The 12695-nt window shown below is 36.2% G+C and overlaps 1 protein-coding gene across 1 annotated transcript; it reads right to left on the reverse strand.

Annotated features, from left to right (window-relative positions):
* Positions 1-2977: 2977 nt before the first annotated feature.
* On the reverse strand, positions 2978-6599 carry LOC133460838 (DEP domain-containing mTOR-interacting protein-like). The gene is made up of 5 exons (XM_061741600.1): positions 6581-6599; positions 4970-5137; positions 4369-4439; positions 3301-3405; positions 2978-3180 (listed from the first exon to the last, which is right to left on the reverse strand). The coding sequence occupies exons 1-5, from the start codon at positions 6597-6599 to the stop codon at positions 3046-3048; spliced, it is 498 nt and encodes a 165-aa protein (XP_061597584.1). The 3' UTR covers positions 2978-3045.
* Positions 6600-12695: the final 6096 nt, after the last annotated feature.

Genomic DNA, 12695 nt, shown 5'->3' on the forward strand with positions numbered 1-12695 from the left:
CATCCTCCCTCATCCCCCCTCAACTCGAGTAATGCTTGTAACAGGTAAAGCAGATCTGGCCCCCACAGCACCAACCTCACCTGTCCATCTTGCAGCTCTTTAAGTGTTTATTTCTGCAACCTTTAAACTTTTTTTTAACCTGAAACTAAAAGGTTTGTACATTTCTCTTGGAAGACCTTCTGAATTGAGAGAAGAGAAAGTCAGTAAGTTATTTTAAACAATCTTTTATTTGTTTTTTCTTTTTTTCATACAAGTTATTTCACACAACTTTATTCAATGTATTTTAGAAAAAGTTAAATAGAGGAAAAGGTTAAACATGTTTTTAAAAGGCAATCCATGTAAAATAGATTAAATATCTTAAATATTGATGAGGTAAGTCAAGAGGCTGATTATCGGCCTCAAATTCTGTACTGCAGTTCAAGTAAGGGAACACGTTTTTAAAATGTATTTTCTTAACAACATCCACATAAACAAGAGTTTTAAAATCATATCCAACATTTTCTTTTTTTTTCCATTGGCTTAATAAAAAACAATATTAAAGATGCAAGAGGAGGCAAAAGATTCCTTGAGCCTCTAAAATCACTCTTTTTCTCAAAGAAAAAAAATCCCATGAAGAAACATTAAACTATATTATAAAACATATAAAGTTATAAAAAATAAGAAAGAAGGTTCAAAGAATAAGAGATTCAAACAAAGCACTTCATCTGCAAACCTGCCTCCTCGCGACCTCACAGCTCTTCACACTCCTCAGTTCCTTTCTGGGAATCAGATGTGAGTGGGTGGAAAGGTAAACACACCTGAATGGGTGTGTGTGTTTCAAGACATGTGCACGCGTTTGCCAATGTGTGTAAATGCCCTTGTTATGGATGTAAAGTACACTTCTTGGTGGCACAGGGTTAAAAGTCCAAACAGCCTCAGTGCAGCTGTTGAACTGATGTCAACAACACAATTACTTCCAGGGTCAGCCTGTCTCCAAGCCAACACAGTGTAGGCGTGTACCATCATTAAACAATAAGTAGGAAGCCGTTTCTAAGAAATAAATACATATTAATACAAAAAAAGATAAAAACAATGTCAATACGGGGCAACACAAATAACTATAAAGCTCAAGCAAGTAAAAAAATCTGTCAGAACAGAAAAACAGAGTGAGAGCACAGATCTACAGGATTTATGATGAGCTCATATTTAGCTCCATATCTCAGTCAGGAAAACTGCAGAAATCTGCAGCATGGGTGGATCCATACGGGACAATTTCAGTTTTATTAGCATGTGGCATTAGCATCTTACGTGCAGTGGTCACAGCACTCTCAGTTTGAAGTGTGACGCCAGATGTACGATCATTATCATATTTTGTACAATTTTAACTTCTGTACAATGTATGATCGATTGTCAGAAGTTTACGATAATTTACAATGCCTCTCGGAAAGCGAGTATTTCTCCATGACTCTTGTTTACTTTTAGTCTAATTTGGAATCAAATTAAGCAGACTAATTTGTTCGTAATCTGGTGTCTAGTCATGGTTTATTTATTTTATCCGCAGTCTCTCACAAAGACATGACTCCATAGCCCCACGCCATCAGCAAGCTAGTTTCTCATACGGCGTTGTTGTAGTGTACGATAATTCTTTGAAAAATACGATAGATTTGGATTCTCTGTACAATAATTTGGCTTTGGGTATCTGGCAACACTAATGGGGGGATTCTGATGGGGAGCTACAGGCTAACAGCTACTCAGAATACGGACCATTTCGCTATCTAACAAGTTAATTGCAGTTTGATCCAGCACCGTATTAAATGTATTTACACTGCTTTTTTTTTTTGCACCAGACCAGAGTTATTTCGTTTTCTTTACTACATTTTCTTTATAGCAGAACAACCGCATACAAGGGACCGCGTGCCGCGTGCTAAGACTAGAAATTTTCATGCAACAACAACACGGTACTTAAATCCACAATATAGTCTTGGCTTAAACCGCTTTGAAAAATTAGATTTAATTTGTTTTAGATGGTGAAAATTCAGTCCTTTTTGCCCCTCATTGCCTAGCTGTTAGCTGTTAACCTAGCCGCTAAGTCTCCCTGATTCTCCAAAACAGGGAGTGCTATGATCACTTTCTTTTGCTACTTATAAATACTTCACACAAGTCCACTTAAAAAAAGAAAAGAAGAACAAAAATACAATTCACTTTGCTGAAAAGTAAACACAAATTTCCTTTGCAGTTTACGCTACTCTGATAGAAATTGCTGTGTTGCTTTCTGTCCAGTTACAGTAACTGCTAGTTAATGCAGTTTTGCACATGACACTAAGAAACATTTCCTCGCCATTTGACCAAGGAAACTTTCACATCTGTTCCTTCTTTTGCATCTCCTTTCACACTATGTATTCAAAAGGAAGGAGACCCTGTCCTGTACCTTTTCTATTGCGTGTCATATTAATTCCTTAAAAAGACACGCGTAAAGATAAAAATCTGAATAAATTACACATGTAATACAGCCGAAGTAGCGTTCTGTACACATCAGAATGTGATTGTGTTGGTTTTTCCTGTGAGGCAGCCCCAGTCACATTATTTTATTCAATGTTTATGTTTACTAAATGGCTCCAGGGATACTTTTTCACTTATTTGAAAATATATTCAACCCTATGAGAAACACGCCTAAAGCGATTTCATGCAAATTAATTGACCTGCCTCTCATTCACGCAGCGACTGAATGTGATAAAACTATTAAGAGATAATACATTTGGATTAAGTCCATTTGTGAGAGTCGGCCCTGGCTCTAAAGACGGTCAGATGTGAGTCTGTTCTCTGCAGGAACTCATTAGACATAAAAGCCTTATTAGTCAGTTTAACACATATTATCAGTCAGCCAAAACCAAGAGGGCTCCATGAGTTCAATCGCAATTTAAAGGAGCTTTTCCACCTAAATAGTTCTTAATTGATTTAGGAATACCTTGGATAAAATACTTGTATTTCTTTACCATTTCTTAAAGTCGGACCCTTTTCATGGCAATCTCAGATTGTACTCTCGAGTCATCCTTTTTTTTCTGAATCTCAGTGATCCTGCCCTGTCTCCTCCATCACCTCCATCACTACGGTTCTGGGTCCTGTTAAGATCAGGTGGCTGACAGTCCGGTAGTCCAGATCCAGAACATTGAGACCGTTGACTGAAACGACAAACTGTCGAACCTGTAGAAGAGGAAGAGGAAGACATCCACTCAAAAATGTAATACAGTTTTTTTTTTTTTTTTAAATCGTCATGAACACTAGCAAAACTTGAGATTGTGATGAGCGATGTGACTCGCTCACCTTCATTCCTGCGGCAGAAGCTGGGCCGGAGGGCTCCACGGCCTGGATATAACACGGCTGGTTCCCTCTGACTACAAACCCCCAACCCACCGCATCCCCCACGATCTGCAGACAGAAACGCTGGTCAGATATTTATCTTCAGTCAACATGAACACAGCTTTTCTCTGATGGGTATCTTTCATCTGGTTACATCACAATACTTATGAAGCATCTCTCTTTTCTCTTTTCTTTTTTTTCTTTTTTTCCCTTGTCTGCACACATATTAATGGTTAATACCATGCTGGTAAGAACCTAAGGCATATTTACAGGACTGTCTCAGAAAATTACAATATTGTGATAAAGTTCTTTATTTTCTGTAATGCAATTAAAAAAACAAAAATGTCATACATTTTTGACTCATTACAAATCAACTGAAATAATGCAAGCCTTTTATCATTTTAATATTGCTGATTATAGCTTACAGTTTAAGATTAAGATTCCCAGAATATTCAATTTTTTTGAGATAGGATATTTGAGTTTTCTTAAGCTGTAAACCATGATCAGCAATATTAAAATAATAAAAGGCTTGCAATATTTCAGTTGATTTGTAAAGAATCCAGAATGTATGACATTTTTGCATTACAGAAAATAAAGGACTTTTTCACAATATTCTAATTTTCTGAGACAGTCCTGTATGTGCATTGTTACTATATTTATCTCATTAATATATATATATATATATATATATATATATATATATATATATATATATATATATATATATATATATATATATATATATATATATATATACATATGCATCTCTATTTTCTAATACATGTTCCACTGATCCTGGTTTTATTTTCTGCACACAAAAATTAAAGAACGTTAATTTGTATTCAAATGTGTGAACCTATGGAAGAGCTCTGGGCAAGGCAGGCAGTGCAAGATAAGTGTTAATCCATTTATGATTTTAAGCATTCATGCAAAACCATTTGCTGTTGCATCTTGTGAAACTTTTATAAATCCTCTTTTTCAGTTGAAAGGATAAGGCTTTCCTTTCTGCAAATTGTTCAACTGCTTACGTACTGTAAAGGTTTTCTTGATGTAGGGGCCTCCTGGTGTTTGCAGCTCCTCTGTGCTCACTGGTCTCTTCAGGACTAAACATCAGACAAAGGTACAATAAAGAAATTAATAAACGACCATCAAGAGTAGAAATACAAACACGTTAAACTATGTAGTCATTTAATAAGATTTAGTCATTTACCATGCTTTTAAACAATTTCATTAATGTGTGAAATGTGCAGTTAATCATGATAACTTTGTGAAAATAAGATATTTTCAGTTTTGGATGTCCTCTTTTATGTTATAAATGACGGTAAAAACAACAATTTTTCCATATGTTTAAAAAAAACCCTGAAAGAAACAAATGAGAACATCATTATTAGTCTTTACTGTGGGGTTTAATGTGGGGGACCATTGCACAATACGGAAGATCATCATTATGATTATCAGCTCGCTTTGTCTCATCCCCTTAATTTCTTCCTACATCTGTTTGATCTTTAATCCAACATCTCCCATCTAAATAAAAAAAAAAAAAGAAAAAAAAAGCAAAACACGGCAGCTGCGTTGAAAATACCTAAATTCCTAAAACCGGTCCGCCCTGTCAACTCAATCATGACGTGTTTACCTGATTTGGGGTTGAAGAGCACCAGGTTGGAGGACGTGCTGTGTGCAGCGACCGCTCTCCTGGTGTAAATGTGTCCATCACTGCTGCTTCTCAGCCGGGGCTTGGCCGGCCCTGCACAACCTCCACCTGCAGACGGGCAGACGGCTTTCTCCTCCTTAGAACCACTCACTGGTTTGGACAGACAGAATTTAAAGCTCTATTAAGTCAGCATTAGAATTTCTTTATTGTAAAGATTCAACAAAGTGTCTACTGATGAATATTTACACATGAATGGATTGCTTTGGTCTTTGCTTCTTTATGCATTAGTTTCCCATACTTCATTTTCCATTATTGTTGCATCTCATTGGATAAATGAAAGCTGAGTAAGTAACATAAATTACGCCAGAACTGCAAAATTAAACTGGAGATCTTTGAGATTTTACAGAGCTCGGTGGGGTTTCGTGACAAACCATCTCAATTCATCTCCCAGCACTTCTTTCTCATCATCTTGACAAGACTTTTCATTTTTAACGGTAAAAATTAGGAAAAAAAAACAAAAAAATCCCAAACATATACCATATACACATCCATCTGTGTCATTCGCTGAAGATACGGCACAGAGAACATCAGCATGATCCTCCCGTCTCATAAAATGATTCTAGAATAACAATATTTGTTGTTAATTGCTTTCTAAAAACACGTCAGGATGTTCTGTTTATCACAATAGCAAATGTTCCTGTCCAGGAGGAAAATTCTCTCCATAATTGTCTCACCTGTTGAAAAAACAGCAGCTAATTAAGACTTACTGCTGTTCATTTGTGTGTCATTTCCCATGAAGATTGCAAAATTGATTATAATTTATTTCTACAACTGGAATGTTTTTCATTCCTTGAAAATATTACAAGAAATAGCTGATAGGTTGTCGTTTGAGTTACTCTTTTGTTTACACAGAAACTCATCATTCGTAGTGCTTGTAACATTTTTCACTCTCCTAAATCTTTTCTTTTCTCTAATTATTATGATGATTATGTCTGTAGGCTTTTCTCGCCAAAAAAAATGACACAACCAATCTCATTTCTTCTCTCCCCATGAGTTTAAAACTTTAAATTAAAGTTACAAATGATTTCTGAGACTGAAATTCAGAAAAAATGTTTTATTAACAGTTTTTGTTTAATTCATTGCTTTTAAACTCTAAATACTGAACCGAGAGAGATGTCTGTGAAAGGAGCAGTGCTCAATTTGTGTAAAAGACAACTTGAATCTTCAAAACTTGTCCTTCATAAATACTCAGACAATTACAGGATTACCTTTTAACAATAGCTAAACAATTGTACATTTAGTTTTAAATGTCTCAGAATAAAACATGCCACAGATGCGAAACAACAGAAAAATCTTGCAACAAGAATGAGAATAACTTTAAAAAATGCCACAAAGATGAAAAGTCTGTTTGTCCAAAATAAAATGATACTCATCTCAAAATAAAAATGGACATTTAAGGAACACTGAGACTCATATTTAGTTTTTTTGACTTCCCTACCCATTATGCCAAATTAAACAGATTAAAAGTGTCACGATTCTTTTTTTTTTTTTTTCCGTTATTCCCTCTGAAACTGTAAACTGAAATGTTCTTACCTGCCGTACGAGGTCCCATTTCTTCCTAGTTGTATATCCAGTTTTTCCAGCAAAAAGGTTTCTAAAAAATGACTCTAGAAAGATAATGCTGTCATTGGCTCATCGGCCTAAATGAAAAGCAATGATGGATAGATGATCAACTCTCTGCACCGGACTCAACAACAGCGAGGAAACTTTCCCTAATTTGGTATTCAGTTAAACCTGCCTGTGTGTTTACACATCTGAAAGCAATGGTGGTCAACTGGTTGTAAAAGAAAATGCTTGCGTGCTAGCTAAATATTAAACCCTTGAGCAAACAAACTGACCATCACCAGAAGGGAGGAGGAGTCTTCCCAGATGAAGGATTTTTCAATTCTGGAACAATCTTATTAATGACGCACCATCGTGTTAGAACTGTTCTGTGAGATTATCTTTTAAAGACACTCTCCAAATCTCCATTCCAGTGCTGGAAACATTCCTTTTTCTTGTAGTTTTGAGGAAACCACATGGCACTCATGCAATCTTCTGGAGAGATTGGAATGTATTCAGATTACAAGATTGAAATTTTAAATGCTTCCTTAATGGATTATTCAATCTTTTGAATACAATACAGATACCAAAAGTAGAAGACTTGTAATAAAACAACCCATAGGGTGACATTTAACATTTATCTCCCTATTAAAACTGAAATTGCAGTGTAGTTTTTTGATGTCTGTCTGCTGAAGCGTCTTCCAGGTTGCTGGTTTGAAACTGGGCTTTATTACTTCTGTGGCAGCAACTGAACAAAATATTAAGGGATTTTCAAAAACTCAACCAGAGCTGACTCTTCCAGCGTACACTAATATGAAACACATCTCCGTTTAAAATTTGATATGCAGCATACTCAAGACTGATTTGGGAAGTAAGTTGAAGTCTGTTAAAGTTCTGTGTTAAAATCAAACAATTTGCAAGATAAATTGGAGACACTAGTAGCTCCTGAACAATTTCAATCAGAACCAAGCTGGCATGTAGAGGTTGCAAGAGAGTTGCAGTCTGAATATACATGAGCTTCAGCCTTGTTGCTATGCAGACTCTAGGAGGCTGGGACTGGAGAGCAAAGGGAAACACAAAAATAATTTATGCTCCGATAGATGGAGGAGAACCAGGACAAAGGCGAAGGCAGTGGAGATTTCCATCAGTCAATACTGAGCAGATGTAGCTGCATTTCCCTTTTAAATGGCCCTGTATCCCATGTGGATGTCACCAGAACAGGAAATTGCATTAATAAGTGCAGTATATAAACAAAAAGCTCTGTGGGTGGCTCATCTTCATTTCTTCTTTTATATATTTCAGCCAATAATTTTTCTATATATTTCAGCTAACAATTTGTTCAAAAAGATGGACGTTATCATCTGGGCCCGGTTTTTCAAAAGGTTTAATCCGGATCAAATTGATCCGGATTTAGTAACCCTTTTTTTTGCTATCCAGGATCACGTAATCCAGCTTACTTTTGAGCCGGTTTTTCAAAGCAACATCGGATTGGATCAATCTGATCCGGATAGAAACTTTTCAGGATCACCAAATCTGGATAACCAGTGCTCAAATAGGGTAGGAAACACAATGTAGAACTATAGATATGTAAAGAGCAACAAGTAGAATATCCAGTGTGGGGTCAATAAAGTTTATTTGTATTTGAAACGAAAACACACACACACACACACACACAAAAAAACACCCTCTTCTGGCATCACTAAAAAATCATCTAAAAACAAAACAAAAATATTTTTGATTGTGATGAATTATAATATTATAATTAGTGACAGAATGATATATATTATTTGTGGTCAATATTGACAACTGTTTGGGGGATTATTTTATGAGGCCAAACTCTTTCTACTTTGCTGTAGGCCTATACTGAAAGGCTGAATACGTTATAACCTACCTAATCACTGTAGCCTGACGGATGAACAAATAAAACCTTATGAATAAATAGGATATCTTGTAGGCTATACTGCATGATCCAAATATAGTGTTATTTGATACAATTTTAAAGTTTCATTACATTTTGGGCCTGAAATCTACACTGAATCAACCCTTCTGATGGGATCAGTTTAATCCCGATTTTTTGGATCAAAGTGATCCCAATCCTACTAAAAAGTTTTGAAAAACCCAAACTGAAGGTTTGATCCAGATCAAAACCAGGATTGGATTACGTGATCTAATCCGATTACATAATCCGTTTTGTCTTTTGAAAAACCCATTTTCATGATTTGATCCAATCCCTTATCCAAAATCCGAGCGGATTACTTTTGAAAAACCGGGCCCTGGTGTTAAACATGAAGCTGATCTGGACCAGCCTTAAACCCCAATAACACAGATGGCCCTTGAGAGGTTTCTCCTAAACAATTCTGGCCCCAATAGTCTAACTACTCCACGTCAATAAAGTTTTCCCACGAGTCATTATCGCGATCAGTGGGAGTTATTTCAGCTGATAATGTTGGCATGCTGTTTGTCACTTTAAAAGATAAAATTCCACTTAAAATAGATATAAGGCTTCAAACATACAAAGTCATGTCCCATCTGTCTTAACGCTGCAGTCCCATACCTTTGTGTAAACAGGCCAAATGCAGAATATTCGAATAGTTTATTGGTCCAGAAAAGGGCAATTTCTTGCAGCAGCTCGGTCGGGTGCAAACATGAACAAACACCAAAACCTACCAGATATACTGAGGTATAGCACTTAAGTTCATACTTCATATCCATCCACAGTGCAAATGCCAGTCATGTCATGTGAGTGTTCTAATATAGAGACTGTAGCCCTGCATCAGGAAAAAGATGAGTGCAAGTAAAATAGGGCATGCCTTCTGTATTTCTGAGTCCACAACCATTTTTTTAGGAGAAAATATATAACTTTTAAAATACAAGCATCTATATACAGTAAAAACCATTCAATGTCATATTCTTCCTCTTCTCGTTGTTAGTGATATCATTGGTTAATGAACTTGTTGGAGGGGTTAAAGCCTGGAGGTTTGCTATTTTCTGTGATAGACCAGCAACTTTACCAGAATGCACCTCAGCTTTTGCTCGAGGAAAGTTGGAATAGGCTCTTGGTGACTGTGAATATGATGAGATTGTTCCGAGCATCGAGGGTCCAGACCAGAGGTCGGCAACCCGCGGCTCCAGAGCCGCATGCGGCTCTTTAGCGCCGCCCTAGTGGCTCCTGGAGCTTTTGAAAAAATGTTTGACCTTTTTTCCCTTTTTTTTCCCTTTTTTCTTCTTTTTTTCTCTTTTTTCTTTTTCTTTATTCTTTTTTTCAATTTTTTTCTTCTTTTTTCCTTTTTTTTCTCTTTTTTCTTACTCTTTCCTTTCCTTTTTAATCTCGATATTTCAACTTTTTTTTCAAAATTTCAACTTTTTTCTCAAAATTTCGACTTTTTTCTCAATATTTAGATTTTTTTCTCAACATTTTGACTTTTTTTCTCGACATTTTGACTTTTTTCTCAACATTTTGACTTTTTTCTCAACATTTCAACTTTTTTCTCGACATTTCGACTTTTGTCTCAAGATTGTACTTCAACATTAATCTTGACATTTCGTTTTTTTTCGCGAAATTTTGACTTTTTTATCAATATTTCGACTTTTTTCTCGACATTTCGACTTTTTTCTCGACATTTTGACTTTTTTCTCAACATTTCGACTTTTGTCTCAAGATTGTACTTCAACATTAATCTTGACATTTCGAATTTTTTCTCGAAGTGCATAATGAAAAAAAAATCTTCCCCCAGTTATAACTAATATAGAAACATGCAGCATGTGTTGCCTTCATTCTAAGGCTGATACAAGACTTTTCATTTTTTGCGGCTCCAGACATATTTGTTTTTTGTGTTTTTGGTCCAATACGGCTCTTTCAACATTTTGGGTTGCCGACCCCTGGTCCAGACTATGCATGGGATTTAAGTGGTCAAATGGCAAGGGTCTTACATTGTTGGGTCATTATTGACCCCAAATTGGAATCTCATGTGGGCAAAACATATGGGGCCCATAAGGACTATGACCTGGGCATTTTACAAGGCTCAGTGGGTAAAAACAGACATGGCCACCATGGATCTTGTGGAAACCTACCCATATTTGGACCCACTTTTAACTCATATGGGTCCACATATGAATTATGAATGCTGGCTGTTTATAGATGACTGATGGAAGCTACAGTATATTATTTAGATTATATTTTAAAAGCTGTTCAAAGTCAACATAAATGCATTCTAGTACTGCATGGTTTGCAAATATCTTACTTGTAAAAGCAAAAATGACTCATAAACATACTTTGAAGCTCTTGATCTCAAGTCAGGCGCAGTTAGCTGAGTCATCTTGGACAACGTGGCCGAGAATGACAACAATGAAGGAATATGCTGTTGTCACCATCAACAACAACATGTTGCAGACAGAGTAAACATGCCTCTGATAAATCCACATTCTAGTCTGTCTGAAAGTGGAACATTCCTCGCTTCTTGGATCTGTATTCAATCAATGCTGTCATTTCACTAACTGATCATGAGTCAAACAGCCAGCATGGCTTCTCACACTGCAGATAACACAGATACAAGGACAAATGTTGACAACAAGGCAAAACGATTCTTTCAAAATCTATGCGATGCAAGGTGGGACAGTTAAAAAACATTACCAGCATGCGTGTCCAATAATGACAAACGTTTGTTTCCTCCAAATGTCATCATGTACCAGCAACAACAGGCCAGAAGCATATAAGCCAGTTTTCTCATCATTGTATTTTTTTTTTACACACATTTAATTGCATTGATTGCCTCAAAAGGTTGTGCAACAAAATATTAAGTTATGGGTACCATAATTTTTGTCCAGCCCTATTTCATTAGTTTGTTTTTTTTTAATAATTATGTTAATCAACAATTCAAAAGTAATGGCTGATTTTGATTATTTAATTTTCAATACATTTTTATTTATTGTTACTTTTGTAAGTTTCAAGTGATTTCAGTGAGAGTTGTGGGTTTTTCCTTCTTTAACTGAGGGGTACCAACAATTTTGTCCACGTGTGTGTATATATATATATATATATATATATATATATATATATATATATATATATATGTGTGTGTGTGTCCTCTCTATCTATCAGCCTCAGGAGGAAATGTTTGCCATCTCATCAAACCTCCCCCTTATCGAAACATCTCCATTAGTCTTCCAGTGTTATCCTCTCCTGCGACTAGTGATACAGTAAGTGCCGTCCTGCACCATGACATCTGGAGGACTTAAGGTCACTTTCCTTTGGTAACACACTAGTATCAGCGGGTGTTGTACCAGAGCAGAGGACATTGCAGTAATGATAAAAAAAAGATAATCTGAGACCATAAAGAATCTATCACAGGGCACAAGTAAAGCATATGTAGGTGAAGGCCAGCTCCAGTATCACATCTCCACCAAAGATCAGAGTTTATAAGTCATAGATGTGTCATTTTATGTGGGGTCCAATAGATCAAATAATGTTATAGTTAATCAATTGTGTCTGCATTTCCCTTGATTCTTTGAACCATGTTCCAATAATTTGCCCCCAAATTTCATCCGAAATTTTCTTCCCATATATCCATTTCCCAGCATTTCTTAAAGCCTTCAAATCTTGGTGGTTGAGACCTCCTCTGAAGATTATAAAAAACATACCTTCCTCTTGTACCTGTTTGAGTCCAGAAAGAAACTGGTCTCCATCAAATAAGTCCCCAATATAAACAATTCCCAATTTGACCCAGGAAAATGTTCTTTTACCCATCTGGAGACTATTATTATGACATAGCAATGTTTTTTTTTTTTTTGTGAAATTGGGACCAAGGTCCATGGTTTGGTGTGAGGCTTGCCATGCGTCCTGAGAAGGTGAAGATCGGGTTATCATAAGGGATCGTTCCACTAGTATGAGTAACAAAGGAATGTGAGGTCCTTTTCTCTACACACCCAGACAAAAGGCCCCACAGTTGAGTTCAAATATTCATTTGAAGATGCAACAAAGAACTGTGTTCGCTCAATCATTTTCGCCTTTTTGCTATTGAACTCTTGCAAGTGATTACAAAGTAGTGTTTGGTTTTAACTCACTTCCACCCTTTATTATTCATAAGACATTTCACCAGAGGCAATATTC

The sequence above is a fragment of the Cololabis saira genome, chromosome 15 (assembly GCF_033807715.1).
Source record: "Cololabis saira isolate AMF1-May2022 chromosome 15, fColSai1.1, whole genome shotgun sequence".
Lineage (NCBI taxonomy): Eukaryota > Metazoa > Chordata > Actinopteri > Beloniformes > Belonidae > Cololabis > Cololabis saira.

Excerpts from the sequence above, each read along its gene's own strand:
- LOC133460838 (XM_061741600.1), bottom strand. Across the intron at positions 4,440-4,969 it reads GCTCTTCAACCCCAAATCAG|TCCTGAAGAGACCAGTGAGC; the intron begins GTAAACACGTCA and ends TCTGATGTTTAG. Across the intron at positions 3,406-4,368 it reads ACATCAAGAAAACCTTTACA|ATCGTGGGGGATGCGGTGGG; the intron begins GTACGTAAGCAG and ends TTCTGTCTGCAG.